At 46.9% G+C, this 14,842-nt stretch overlaps 1 protein-coding gene across 5 annotated transcripts in view; it reads right to left on the bottom strand.

Annotated features, from left to right (window-relative positions):
• TMEM94 (transmembrane protein 94) overlaps window positions 1-14,842 on the bottom strand; it is a 184,495-nt gene that overhangs the window by 99,768 nt on the left and 69,885 nt on the right. For all 5 annotated transcript variants that reach the window (XR_011318417.1, XM_069752181.1, XM_069752182.1 and 2 more), the window contains 3 exons: window positions 8,176-8,327; window positions 7,930-8,032; window positions 7,664-7,750 (listed from right to left, as the gene is read on the bottom strand). Coding sequence is in view for 4 of the 5 variants with exons in the window: in XM_069752181.1 (XP_069608282.1) it covers window positions 7,664-7,750; window positions 7,930-8,032; window positions 8,176-8,327 (342 nt within the window). In the remaining variant the exon portion in view is untranslated. The remainder of the gene's footprint in view (window positions 1-7,663; window positions 7,751-7,929; window positions 8,033-8,175; window positions 8,328-14,842) is intronic.

Genomic DNA, 14,842 nt, shown 5'->3' with positions numbered 1-14,842 from the left:
CATTTCAGTAGACCAACATTTTGGATTTGAATATGATTTTTCAAGCTGGTGTTATAAAGTATTCTAATTTATTGAGATAATGACTCTTGGGTTTTCATTGGCTGTAAGCCATAATCATAAATATTAACAGAAATAAACACTTGAAATAGATCACTCTGTTTGTAATGACTCTATTCAATATATGAGTTTTACTTTTTGTTTTGAAGAACTGAAATAAATTAACTTTTTGGTGATATTCTGATTTTGCGAGAAGCACTGGTACATTCAAGGAAAAAAAGATAACTCAGTCCTATCATACAAGCCACTTCTCTGTAGCCATCAGGTTGGACTTCACAGGATGATAAAGATTGCAGTTGCGGGGGGCTTCAGCAAGCCTCCGACTGCCATGGCAACTTATCAGTTTCCTGCGGTTTCAAGGATGATGGGAGACAGTACATGAGCATACCAGAAATCGTGCAATTAGCATATTAACATGTCCCTGTCAGAGACCAAAAGCAGCATTTGAAAAACAGCAGCTATCCAAGGTCGTTCTGTCTGCTGTTGCTACAGGAATATGTTGGCTATATCAAAAAGCTGTCATCTCTCTGGCATTGTGTGGGCTCAGCTCCAGAGTCAGTTCCATATTAGGGAACCCTACATGTGACATACTACATTGTACTATGTCAAATGTCGGGAAGCAGTTAAACCATTCCCAAGTCAAATGTCATCATAAAATACAGGTTTGGATATAATACACTGTCAATGCATATATAATAACTTGTAAACTCTGCATATGATATTGAAAAGTAAGAATCACTCCCATCCATATTGTAATCATCATATTATATAGCACTGTGTACTCACAATTGCTCATTTTGCCCTTCTACCCAGCTAATTATTCTGTTTTCTCTGCTCTATATAGAAAGAGGGAATTGTCTCTTGCATTTATCATCCCCCCTCTTCAATTTCTACCCCAGGTGTTCGGCTCCTCCCTCCTGCCATGGACTTTAGCAGTGACTTATGACTCATAAAAGAAAAATGTCTACATAGAGTTTAGAATGATTCAGCTGGTCAATTTTTAATCACGTGATGTCATAGAACTAATGGAAAATACAAGAATTGGGCAGAAGGGTAAAACAGGGATTTTTGTGTACTCACCGTAAAATCCTTTTCTCCGAGCCACTCATTGGGGAACACAGGACCATGGGTGTATGCTGCTGCCACTAGGAGGCTGACACTAAGTGAATGTAACAAAATTAGCTCCTCCTCTGCAGTATACACCTACCACTGGCTCTAGCCGAACCAGTTCAATGACAAAGGAGATAAAACCCATTAAATTCGGGTACAATATGTCAAACCAAAGAACAAACATAGCCGTCAGGCCAACAGGGTGGGGTACTGTGTCCCCAATGAGTGGCTCAGAGAAAAGGATTTTGCAGTAAGCACACAAAAATCCCTGTTTCTCCTTCGCCTCATTGGGGGACACAGGACCATGGTACGTTCTAAAGCAGTCTCTGGGTGGGGAAACGACAGGACAGACAAAACAGCACGCATGAGCTGCCTAGAGATGCGTTACCGCCGGGTGAAAGATCCGTCTTCCCAGGCTCCCATCTGCTGAGGCCTGAGTGTGAATGTTGTAGTACTTCGAGAAGGTGAGCCGACTGGACAAAGTCGCAGCCTTGCAACCTGTTCCGCCGACGCCTGGAACTGAATGGCCCAGGAAGCACCCACCGAACCAGAGGAGTGTGCCTTAATCCCCACTGGGATAGGCTTGCCTCTGACACAGTAAGACTCCTGAATAGTCGAGCAAATCCACCTGGTTATTGTGGACTTGGAAGTAGCTAGTCCCTTCCTGTGACCCACAGGAAGAGTGAATAAGGCTTTCGTCTTGCGGAAGGATGCCATCTGGAAGATATATCTTCTGAAGGCCCTCACGAAATCTAGAGTGTAGACAGCTCTCTGAAAATGGCGCATTGGTGGCAGGCCAAACGAGGGCAGGACAAAGTCCTGGTTAAGGTGAAAGGAAGAGACCGCCTTGGGTTAAAAAGGACAGGGATGGTTGGAGAATCACCTTGTTCTGGTGAAAAAAAGGGAAAAAGAGCTTGACAAGAAAGAGCGGCTAGCTCCGATACCTGCCTGATCGAAGTCACCGCAACCAGGAAGGCGACCTTCCACGAAAAGTGAGTCAGAGACGTCCTGCAGCGGCTCAGACGGAACCTCCTGCGGAACACTCAGGACCAAGTTAAGGTCCCAGGTATCCAACGGCCCTCTGTAGGGGAATAACCTTTGGGAGACCTTCTGAATGAAGTCTGCACCTGCAGCTTAGAAGCAGTCTGGCAATGAAACAAAACTGATACGGCAGAGATCTGTCCTTTGAAGAAACTAAGCGCTAGGCCTGAATCCAGCCCCCTTCTGAAGGAACTTTAAAATAGTCGGAACGGAGAAGGCAAGAGAAAGCCGGCATTCCCTACACCATGCAAGAAAATGCTTTCCAGGTTTGCTATTTCCCCATAGTTTTAATTCCAATACCTCCCCTAACTCTAATTCCCATTTTTTCATATAGGGCACTTTAATCTCTTCCACTGGATTAATTAAAGCTCTATAAAACACCGATATTCCTTTTATAATTGGACCTGCTGTTACTATAAGTTTTCCCATCTTTCCCTCTCCCGTAGTACCAGAGTGTCTCGCTATTACAATTTTGTTTAGAAAATTCCTAACTTGTAAATACTGATAAAAATATTTTCGTATTCCAATATATTTATTAGCCAATTGATCAAAAGGGATAACTCCAGTGATTTCCATTATATCTGCTAAGGTTTGTATACCTGCCCCTCGCCATTGATGGAGGTTTAAATAAGGAATATGGGGCTCAATGGCATATATTGATAATGTTTCACATGGTATCCCTAGCAGCGAGGGCAATAACAGTCTTCATAACCGGATTGCCGCCTGCATTGTTGGCAATAAGGGGGAGGTGGGTCCAGTTTGTATTAACTCTGTCTCTAGCGCCAGACGCGTGGAACCCCATCTAGAATAAAATTTTTCAATCTGCATCCATCTGTGGTTTCCAGTCATCTGCCACCATTCTTTTAAACCCACTAATATTGAGGCTCTATGATATGCCATTAGATCCGGAACTCCCATCCCCCCTTCTTCCATAGGTAGATATAATAACGTTAATAGGTTAAGAGAGTGTCATTTTGTATAAATCACGTGGAACAATTAAAGAAAACTCAAATGAGATGGTATCTATGCCCAGAGAGAATTGCAAAATTTAATCCGCAATCCTCCAATTTATGTTGGCGAGGATGTGGACTAGTAGGCAACCAGAGACATATCTGGTATTCGTGCCCGAAGCTTTTATCCTTCTGGGGCGGTGTGTTGAAACTGATTATGGAGATTACGGGGGTAGTGGTACAAATTACTCCCTCAATGGCGATTTTACACATCGGTTTGGAAATATTTTCTAAACAAATTAGAGGGTTGATATCACATATATTGATAGCGGCTCGGATACTGTTGGCTAAAAAATGGAAGGAGACCTCTCCTCCAACCATAAAAGAGTTGACCGAAAAGCTGAATGTGAACTGTAAATATGAATTAATGTTGTCTCAGTCTCGCACTAGGAGAAAAAAGGTAGCAAAGATTTGGCAAACCTGGACTGTGAGTAAATATTATTTGTCTTAACATAGCTGTTAAAATATATATATATATATATAATTTATGTTTTTGTTGTTATGTGTCACTTTTTGAAAATAAAATAAATATTAAGAAGAAAAAAAAAGAAAATGCTTTCCAGGTTTGGTGATAAATGCGCCTCGATGCAGTTTTCCAAGCGCTAAACATGGTGAAAACCACTTCTCAGGAGAACTCAACTTAGGTTGAGGACCCAGGATTCAATGGCCAGGCCTTTAAGCACAGGGCCCGAGTTCTGGAGGCAAAATGGGCCCCTGGGAAAACAAATCTGGTCAATTCAGTGGACGCCAGGGAGCATTGACAATGAGATAAACCAACTCCGCGTACCATGCCCGGCGAGGCCAGTCCGGAGCTACAAGTATCACCTGAATCCCTTCCACTTTGATCTTCCTAATAACCCTCAGAAGTAACTGACAAATCTGTTGGAATACCTCCGGATGAAGGGACCACTCTCCCAAAGCCAGACCCTGACGGCTGAGGAAGTCTGCCTTCCAGTATTCCACACCGGGGATATGAACCGCTGAGATGTTATACGCCACAGTCGTGGCGTTGTCCAAATGTATTCGGTTGAGACAACCCGCCAGGAGGTAATGGAACCGCCACAGGAACAACCGAATCGCCAAGACATTGATTGGAAGAAGCGGCTCCGGAGGAGACCAGCGCCCCTGGGCCATGTGATGACGAAAGGCAGCCCTCTCCAGAGGGCTGGCATTGGTGGAGACCACCAGTTATTGTACTAGGAGAAAAAGATTTCCCCTGGGTGAGGGAAGACTGTAAAGTCCACCACCTGAGCGTCCGCTTGACCCGCGAAGAGAAGCGGCATAGATGGTCGAGAGAGAATGGATTCCTCTCGCAGGCCGATAGTGAGGAAATGGGCGACAAAGTGCCCAGGCCTCCTGTTGAAGGGCTATGACCTAATCGCAAGGAAAAATTACCAAACCTAGGGATGTGTGCAGGGTCATGCCTAAAAAGGATATCTGCTGAGCTGGGACCGGGGAAGATTGGTTTAAGTTTATCAGGCAGCCCAGGCGAGAAAATGTGTCCGAGAGATACGGACGCCTCCACGCAGTCTTGGAAAGACGGCCCCTTGATCAGGAGACCGTCTAGATATGGGGGAATGACCACGGCCCGAGAGAGCAGAATGGACATGATGACTGCCATGACCGTTGAGAACGGCCTGGGAGCGGTGGCGAGGCCGAAGGGCAAAACCGTAACCTGGAAATATTACTTTCGGACAGTGAAGAGCAGTAACCTCCATCCTGAAGTGCCGAAGCCTGAGGAACGTGTTGAGTAACTTTAGGTCCAAGATGGCTGTACCTTCCATCCTTCTTTGGGATCACGACTAAGATCGAGTACATCCCCCAGAAACCTCTCACTTTCTTGAACCAGAATAACGACCCCATCTTGGCGTTACAAAGCGATGGCTTGATAGAAAGGCCAAGTCCGTTCCCTTTAAAAATGCCCTGGGATCTGCTTGCCACCGCGTCAGCATTGCGAAGAGCCAGCCGGGTGTATAAAGATTGCACCCGGGAGTTGAATATGCGGAAATCTCACGAAGAGCGATATGCGCCAGTTCGGGGCTACGGGCGCGACGTCATCCAGTGGGCGGCACCTCAGGATTGCTCCATGAAAAGGCCCAAGCCGGGGCCTAAATTACTGCAGCAGGCAGGAGCGTTACCCGGCGAGGGAGGGGAATGCCACGGGAACATGGGCAACGTCCTGTACCCATCAGGTCACACCAGCCACAGTCATCTGCCGGTGACCAAACATTTCTGCACTCGCCCCTTCCCCCAAGCGTCTCTGCTGCAGGAACCCACCGCCGTCCTGGATTTCCTACCTGCGGTGCGCATCCTGGTATGGGGCCGCCGCCGCGGCGGCTGCCTGGCTTCAGAGTGGACGGTGTCCCACAGAGAACCGGAGGATGAAGCACAGAGTTCAGACTGCTTCGTATGCAGGTCAGCTGCTGCAATACTAGGTCCCCGCTGTGGACATTGCAGGGAACCCTCCATCCACCATCCCGTTGACCGAGAGGTGGAGAGGGACTGTCTGCCTCCTTCCATCACCGCTTTTTGTCAGTGGTGATTCAGTGGGGGCTGCACGGATGCCATAAATGCCTTATAACACCCTAGGGGTTAACTCCCCTAGGATGTAGCAGAGCTGTTGGTCTGGCTGAAACAAACCTGGTGCAGAAGGGGGTACGTGGAGGCGACACTTATTGTTATCGTCTGTTGTTGGTTTGGTGAGATCGGTGCCCTGAATGGACCCCATAGTCCCTAAAGAGAGCTCAGGCATACCTTTTAATGGTGCAGGAGGGGGTACGTGGAAGCGACACTCCATGTTCCCGCCTGTTGTTGGTTGGGGGACATCGGAACCCTGAAGGGATCTGTCGCCCATTGTAATCCATTAAAAGGATGGGAATGAAAAAAAGAATAAAAAATAAAAAGTAAAAATTAAAATAAAAAAAATTGTTTTCTGAAGACTAGACCCATGTGCCTCCTACAGACACTAAGCATGAACTGGTTCGGCTAGAGCCAGTGGCAGGTGTATACTGCAGAGGAGGAGGAGCTAATCTACTATATAATTGTCTAAGGGTCACTTCCGTCTTTCTGTCTGTCTATCTTTCTGTCTGTCACAGATATTCATTGGTCGCGGCCTCTGTCTGTCATGGAAATCCAAGTCGCTGATTGGTCGCGGCAAAACAGCCACGACCAATCAGCGACGGGCACAGTCCGGAAGAAAATGGCAGCTCCTTACTCTCCGCAGTCAGTGCCCGGCGCCTGCATACTCCCAACAAGTCACCACTCACACAGGGTTAATGTCGGCGGTAACGGACCGCGTTATGCCGCGTATAACGCACTCTGTAACCGCTGCTATTAACCCTGTGTGTCCCCAACCTTTTACTATTGATGCTGCCTATGCGGCATCAATAGTAAAAAGATCTAATTTTAAAAATAATAAAAAAAACAAAAAATCTACTATACTCATCCTCCGTTGTCCGACGATCCGCTCGCGCCTGCTGCCATCTTCCGTTCCCGGCGATGCATTGCGAAATTACCCAGAAGACTTAGCGGATGGCGGCAGCCGCGCGCGTATCGCCGGAGCTTCGGTGGATCCTGCCGGGTGAGTATATAACTATTTTTTATTTTAATTATTTTTTTAACAGGGATATGGTGCCCACACTGCTGTATACTACGTGGGCTGTGTTAGATACCGCGTGGCTGCTATATACTACATGGGCAGTGTTATTTTCTGCGTGGGCTGTGCTATATATTATGTGTCCACTGTTATATACTGCGTGGCCTGTGTTATATACTACGTGGCTGCTATGTACTGCGTGGGCTGTGCTATATATTATGTGGCCTGTGTTATATACTGTGTGGCCTGTGTTCTATACTACGTCGCCTGTGTTATATACTGTGTGGCTGCTATATACTGTGTGAGCTGTGTTATATAGTACGTGGCTGTGTTATATACTGCGTGGCCACTGTTATATATTGCGTGGCCTGTATTAACGCATCGGGTATTCTACAATATGTATGTATATAGCAGCCACATAGTATATAGCACAGGCCACGTAGTATTTGTCTACTACATACTACATGGCTCCTATATACTACGTGTCCTGTGCTATATACTATGTGGCTGCTATATACATACATAAATACATATTCTAGAATACCCGATGTGTTAGAATCGGGCCACCATCTAGTTTTGTTATATTCACTTAGAGTCAGCCTCCTAGTGGAAGCAGCATAAACCTATGGTCCTGTGTCCACCAATGAGGCAAAGGAGAAATGAGCAATTGTAAGTGCCCAGTGCTATATAATATGATGATTGCAATACATTAAGATGTTAAAAACTTTGATAGGAGTGCTTCTTTACGTTAGAAAATTTCAGAAAAAAACAAATTGGTAATATTTCTACAGGCAAAATAAAATCATAGTAACAAAAACAGAACCAAATGCAAACTATGCAGACCCAATACCTGAAGCTGAAGAAAAGCATAGGAGGCAGGGGGTGTGCCCGGAGCATGGAAGATGAAACGCAGTGCATTGGTGATGAGGAACGCAGCCTGTAGTTTGAAAAAGTAAACAACACTATAATACAGGTTCTTCACACGTGTGTGCCATATTTGCCCAATACACAGAAAAAATCCACAATAAATGTAACGATCATAAATATTAAACACTTTCTTATTAACATTGAAAGTGTGCAGTGTCTATATCTGAAACTAGGGCTAAATCAACTCACCATAATGACGGGGACAGCACGGATGAGTATCACAGACTGGACAGTGAATCTTTCATTATCCAGAGCCGTAACAGGACGGGAGAGAACCTGGTCCAGCCAGCTCCTGAAACAAAAAGGTCATTTCACAGGACAGTTTACAGGTATGTTTGATACATACTAATGGAGAACAAGATGGAGCCTAATCCAAAACTGTTCTGGATCCAGAGATGTGGAAAATGCAGAATTTCAAGTGCATGTTTGTTGTACCTTACATTATCCATCACAGGCGTTTTCAAGACACGAAACAGATGATGCTGCTGAGGGTACTGTGGTGCTTTCTTGCCTTCAGCTTGAGGGGATGGCGGTGGAGAGAAGGGAGGAAAAAGATCTCCTGGTTCTAGGACTATATGTTCATCATCCTGCAAGCAATGGAAGAGAACGACCATGTATCGATACATTACAGATTTTAGGCACCAGAAACATTACTCTTTAAAGGAGTTGTCTAGCCTCAAGGGAAATTGTACGAGCGCAAGAATGTCTTCAAATTAATAATTTCCGATATACTCACCTGCTTTGTCACCCCTGTGGATCCAGTACAAGCCACTCCTGTGCTCTGCACCAGGTTAGAAAGCAGTGATGTCCCAGTCCTCAGTCACATAACTGGTGAAGCTTTTTTTGCCATCAGGGGTCAGGTGACTGGAATAGCAGACCATTTCAGTCACCTGAGCACTGCTGCCGATCACAGTCCTAACCAGTCAGATCGCTAAAAAACAAGCTCGGTAGACCACTAACAAGACAATTTAAAAGACTTATACCATTAAATTCAGAGACCAAGAATTCTGGTGGAAGAGGGGCCCCTGTGAGAGTAAGTCTAGATGGTCTGGAAGTCTCCAGGGAATGTCCGCAAGCAGGTTTACTGTGTACCAGGTCCTTTTGGGCCAATCCGGAGCTACCAGAATTATTGGAACTCCCTCTGCTTTGACCTTTTTGACGACTCTCCAAATCAGGGGGAGAGTAGGAAAAAGGTAGGGCAGCTGAGAACATTTCCTCTGGCAGGAAAGATCTTGGCAGGAGCTGTGTCGAACAGTATGCCTAAGAATACCAGGAGTCGGGAAGGGATCAGACTTTTCCCTGTTGACTATCTAGCTGAGATGGACGAGTGTGTCCAGGGAGATCTGAAGACTCTGGTAGCAGTCTTGGAAGGACGGGCCAACAGATCTTCCAGATAAGGGATGATGAGTATCCCTTTGAATCGAAGAATGGCCATGACACTTGCCATGACAGTCACCATGACCTTCATAAACACCCTGGAAGCAGAGGCTAGGCCAAACGAAAGGGCCGCGAACTGATAGGTCTCCTCCTGTATCACCCATCAGAGAAATCTCTGATGTGTGACACAAATTAGGATGTGCAGGTAAGCATCCTAAATGTCCACCATGCAGAAAAACTCCTCAGGTTCCATGGAGGCCATTATTGAGCATAGAGACTCCAACCGGAAGTGGCAGGATCGACTCGACAGTTTAACCGGTTGAGATCCAGAATCGGACGGAGAGAGACATCCTTTATTGGGGACAAAAGATTTTGGAGTAAAACCCTGAAAAAGCGCTCATGAAAGAGAACGGGTACAATTACACATGTCTGAAGGAGGGAGCAGAATGCTTGGAAGATCCCCGGGACCTGAGCTGAGAGCCTGGTTGTTGAGGACTGGAAAAAATGTGATATTGTAACCTGAGGTCACAATCTCTCTAACCCAGGCATTATCGACCACCGACAACCATGCGTCCTGGAAGAGAAGAAGCTAGTCCCCTACAATGGGAGGAATCCTAGGTGGGAGTGACCCATCATGCAGAAGAGAACCTGTTAGAGCCGGATCCTGAGGGATTGGAGAAACGGCCACTAGGACGCCAGTGATTGGCTGCATTGAAGGCCGTTTTCTTCCTCTTCCGTTGAGCGGGAGAGTGGCCCTGCTGAAAGGATGCCCTGGGAGGCAAAAAGGGATGAAAGAAACAAAATGAAATAGACCACTTTCTGGAATCCTAGGCTGACGAGGGGGAAGTGCTCTCATGGCCAGTGGGGTCTCAAATGATCTGTTCCAGCTTGGACCCAAAATGACTAGAACCCTGGAAAGGAAGGTTAGTAAGGAACTTCTTGACAAGGATATCGGAAGGAGATATAAAAAGGGAGACAAGGGGCGCAGAGTCTAAGTGTAGATGTATATTCACAGCAAGAAATATATATTGTTGCACTCACCCTTTGGATGTCTTGTATGTGCATTCAATTGATCCGTATGATGGATCCACGCCTTATAATATTCCGGTATGCAGCACTATTGCAGGAACTATGCCAGCCTTGTTCCAAGGATTGCATGTGAATACAATGGTTAGAGAAAAAAAAAAATTCCTTTCTAGGCGCTTCCGGAAGACAAGGATAGTTTGAAGGTTGAGATAATTTGCTCAGTACCAAATTTATTAGGACACTTTAATAAGAACAAAACAATGTGTTTCAGCCCACAACGGCCTTCATCAGGTATTATATGTGCTTTTTTCAAAATATAATTATCTCAACCTTCAAACTATCCTTTTCTTCCGGAAGCGCCTAGAAAGGAAATTTTTTTTTTCTCTAACCATTGTAAGGAACTTCTTGGAGATTGGATGAAGGCTTGGAATGCAGATCCTAAGAATCTTCTGTATGGCAATGATATTGCTGGTGACACAAGCTGAGCAACTGGTGGAGTCCAGGGACGCGGTCAGTAGGTATTTCCCTGAATGAGTGATCTGATCCGCAAGGTCAGCTAGCTTATCAGGAGAGGTGGCCGATAAAATCTCGTCGGAGTTTTGCCCAGGCGGAGACAGTCTTGGCTACCCTAGTGCAAGCAAAGATGGGATATAGAGAGGTGACAGCGGCTTCAAAAGCAGAATTAGCTAGGGATTTTATCTGCCTGTCAGTGAAGTCCTTAAGGGAGGAACCGTCTGGAACAGACAGAACCATCTTGGAGGACAGACGGGAGACAAGCGGATCAACGGTCGGGAAGTCTGTCCATTTGGTGATGAGTTCCGGACTAAAGTGGCACAAAATATCCAGTTGTTTTCTACCAGGGAAATGCTATTCAGGATGTTCCCATTGGCTTAATGAAGATTGCCTCAAATTCCTTGTGATTAGAAAATGACCGAGAAGTACGTTTTACCCTATTGAATGACACGGCGTGATCCTGGAGGGGGAATTTCATCCATAATGAGGTTGTCAACCACATCCCGGAGTTTGGAGTTCTGGACCGTGTCAGGATCATAATCTGACTGGGTCTTTGGATCAGACCCCAGAGCCACCTCGGAAGAGGAGGCGTGGGACATGGAGGGCATCCTAGAGCAGTGTTTTTCAACCAGTGTGCCGCGACACATGGTCGGGTGTGCCGCGGGGAACGGGAGTCAGCTGTTCTCTGTGCCGACTGTCAAGCTGACAGCCGGCACAGAGAAGCTGCAGCGCGCCGGCTCCCGGGGATCAATTGTACTCACAGACATCTACCAGCTGCGAGTACAATTGAGGCTCTGACCGCTGGGTCAGAGCGACGCCAGCAGCGTGATCAAGTCATGTGATCACGCTGCTGACGTCACTATCCGGCGCGCAGGAGAAAGAAGAGACTTGGTGGTAAGTGCTCCTGTGCTGTGGAGCTGAAGACACCGAAGATTCAGCGTGGGGTGGGTTTATGGGGAGTATGTGGGGGGATTTATTAAGTGTGTGGGGGGATTTATTAAGTGTGTGGGGGGATTTATTAAGTGTGTGGGGGGATTTATTAAGTGTGTGGGGGGATTTATTCAGTGTGGGGGGGGATTTATTCAGTGTGTACGTGGGGGGGGGGCTGGAATTTATTTAGCATGTGTGGGGCAGGGTGCATTTATTCTGTGGAAGGGGATGGATTTATTCTATCGGAAGGGCAGTGGATATATTCTGTGGGGGTGAGTGGGGAGATGGGGGTGGACACAGTAGCGAGGGGAAAAATGTGTGCTGACAGTACTGGGAGCAACGGTGATGGGATGTGTGAGGACAGTATGGGGAGTCAGGGGAATGTGTGAGGGGGGAATGTGTGAGGAGGAAATATGGAGAGAGCAAAGGGGTATGTTAGCAGGGGGGGGGATGTACAGGAAGAGGCTATTAGAAATGTGTGCAGACAGTATGGGGGGATGAAAGTGTGAGTGGACACAGAATAGATACTGAGTAGTGTGAGGGTAACAGCCAGGAGGAGACAGTATGCCAAGTAGGAGGAGTGTAATGAAGGGGCACAGTAGAGAGACTGGGCTCTCTATGAGGGACACCGTATGAGAAGGCAGTGTGAAGTATGGAAAAGAGAGAGGGTAGTGTGGATGGCATGTACCATAAGAGGGACAGTGAGGGTCATATTATGTGCTGGGAATAAAGTGAGGGGCAATTATTTACTCAGGGGCTCAGCCTAGGGCAGATATTTATATTCCGGAGCATTATAATAACACTGCTGTCTTTAAAGGTGTTGTGTCGGGATGTGCTGCAGAAGACAGGAGAAGATGGAAGTCTGCAGAAACGAGCTCTGCCGGTGGATGAGAAGAGTCATCATGGCATCTGGACAAGGTGAAGATGAAAAGAAAGAGGCGACTCCACAAACAACGTCATCTATCAGGTACCTGGATGTAAATGTGTTTTTTTTGTGATACTAATTCTCATTTTTATTTGTTAGGAACATTAAAGGGGATGTCCAAGGTTGTGATGAGTCTGCAGTCATACTATGTGACTGCAGACTTCTGAATTCTCACAGTGCGCACTGCTATCATAATTCTCTGATGTTGGTGATTTACATACATGCGGTCACGTGCTGACTAGACATGTGTGGCCTCATTCAATGAAAATGAATTGACTGAGGCCGGACACGTCTAGTTAGAATGTGGCCAGAAGTATCCAAATCACATACTTGTGCTGTCATGACCGTCCACTCTGGCCACCGGCAAGGGAGAATCCTGAAAGTGTGCAGTGCTTGCGCTGTGAGAATTCAGAAGCCTGCAGTCACATAGAATGACTGCAGACTTTCATCTCAAACCTGGACGCACCATTTTGTGCCATTTTGGTTGGTGGTGTGCCTCGGGATTTTTTAAGTATAAAAAGTGTGCCGCGGCTCAAAAAAGGTTGAAAATCACTGTCCTAGAGGATGTAGAGCTGGATAAGAAACTGTAATGACCCCGCTTCCTGGACTTAGTCCTTGATCTGCCCTTCTGAGGGTAGTGGTCAGGTGCATGTGAATCACCATGGGAAGCGTCCGGAGCACTGGTGGCTGCAGACAAGTTCGGTAGTCGTTCTAGGACCTGGACCAGGGATTGTGACACCTTCGGCAGGTCAGAGATAGAGATTGAGACAGATTGAGACATAGCAACAGCCCACTTCGGGGGAAGGGGTTTGCTCTTGTCCTGGTCAGTGGAAGGTTCCTGTGATGCAGGCATGGTGGAAGCGCTGCAAGTCTGGCAGAAGGCTGAGGACTGGCCTGAGGGTCACTTCTTTTTGCAGAGGGCACAGGCTTAGTGGTTTATAGTAGGAGTAGTTTCCCTGAGATTTTGCATGCGTGAGGGCCAAGGGATACTGCTGAAGGAAGAGGATATAACCAGTCTGAAAAGGGCTTCCCAGAGATCAGAGTCGGTGCTTTAGCTGCGTAGGCTGCTGTCCCCCCCAGATCCTGGTGCAAGCTGCAGTGTCCCCATTGCAGGAGATAAACGCCGATGATGTGTTGTGTTCCTTGGAACCGGAAGGAGAGGCGGACACTAGAAGGAATGGCCCGTGGAGATGGGCCAGCAGCTCCAACAGGCCTGAGACGTCTGTGTAAATAGATCCCGCTCGCTTATTGGCTGTCTCACCGAGGGCGTGGACTTATCTGTGGGAAGAAGCCTTGTAACTGGCTGCAAAAGGAACCGCACGCTGACGGACTCACTCATTGGACTAAAAGCACACGTTCACCTAATGGAGTGCGCAGATTGGCTGGCGAGCTGGTAAGGGGGCGTGGCTAATTGGAGCCAGGAGATGGCCCAAAGCCGGGGACTAAATTAGCAGAAGGGCCAGGATTTAGCCACGGCGCATTGGCGCCAGCTGAGACAGGACCAGCAGATGAGACCCTGGGAAGAAACATGGGACATACCTTGAAGCGAGTCCAGAATCATTTTGCTTGTAAGGATAACATGAGGATCCCCCAGGGAATGGGGGTCACCAGAAAAAAAATCCTCTTTCCCGCACAGTCCTGGACACGGACGATGCAGAAGACTGTCAACCCCTAAAAAGGGGGAGGCCACAGACAAGTGACCACCGTCTTTCTCCTGGCCCGCTCTGAGGATAAGGCTGGCATGGAGTAGAAGACTAGGACCCGCCACTGCAAATTGCCCTGAAGCACCGTGAGGTGACAGTGGATTAGGTCCCGCCCTGCGAGTCTGATAGTGGGCAACACCACACTGTTCTCTCTGTCGCACAAGTGCAGGAAAATGATTACTTACCAGTAATCGGATCTTCCAGAAACCACGACAGCACCATTGGAGAGACAGGATCCACCCCAAGGACAGGAAACGCAATAGCTTTAAAAGGCGGAGCCCTCTAGTGGTCTATAGAGCTTGATAGGAACTCAATTTGGTTAGTTTAGTAGACATACATATATACAAGTTTGGTAATACATGATATTCCAGTGGTATTATGTCATACCCTGCACATGACTAGATCCGAAAATAAAGTGTGTTTTTTCTTTCATTTTACTGCAACATCCAGTGAGTCAACCATGATCATCCTCCAAGGAGAGGCAAGAAGGGGGGGGGGGGAGGGTAAAAGGTTGCTGTTGTGGGTTCAGGAAAATCCGATTACCGTTAAGTAATCATCATTCCCCATTAGAGCACCAATGGAGAGAGATTTCAGAGGAATCCCCTAGGGAGGGACCAAAGCTTGTAAA

The sequence above is a fragment of the Ranitomeya imitator genome, chromosome 2 (genome assembly GCF_032444005.1).
Source record: "Ranitomeya imitator isolate aRanImi1 chromosome 2, aRanImi1.pri, whole genome shotgun sequence".
Taxonomy (NCBI): Eukaryota; Metazoa; Chordata; class Amphibia; order Anura; family Dendrobatidae; genus Ranitomeya; species Ranitomeya imitator.
The sequence above is the reverse complement of the archived record's forward strand: the minus strand, read 5'-3'. Positions and strand labels throughout refer to the sequence as shown.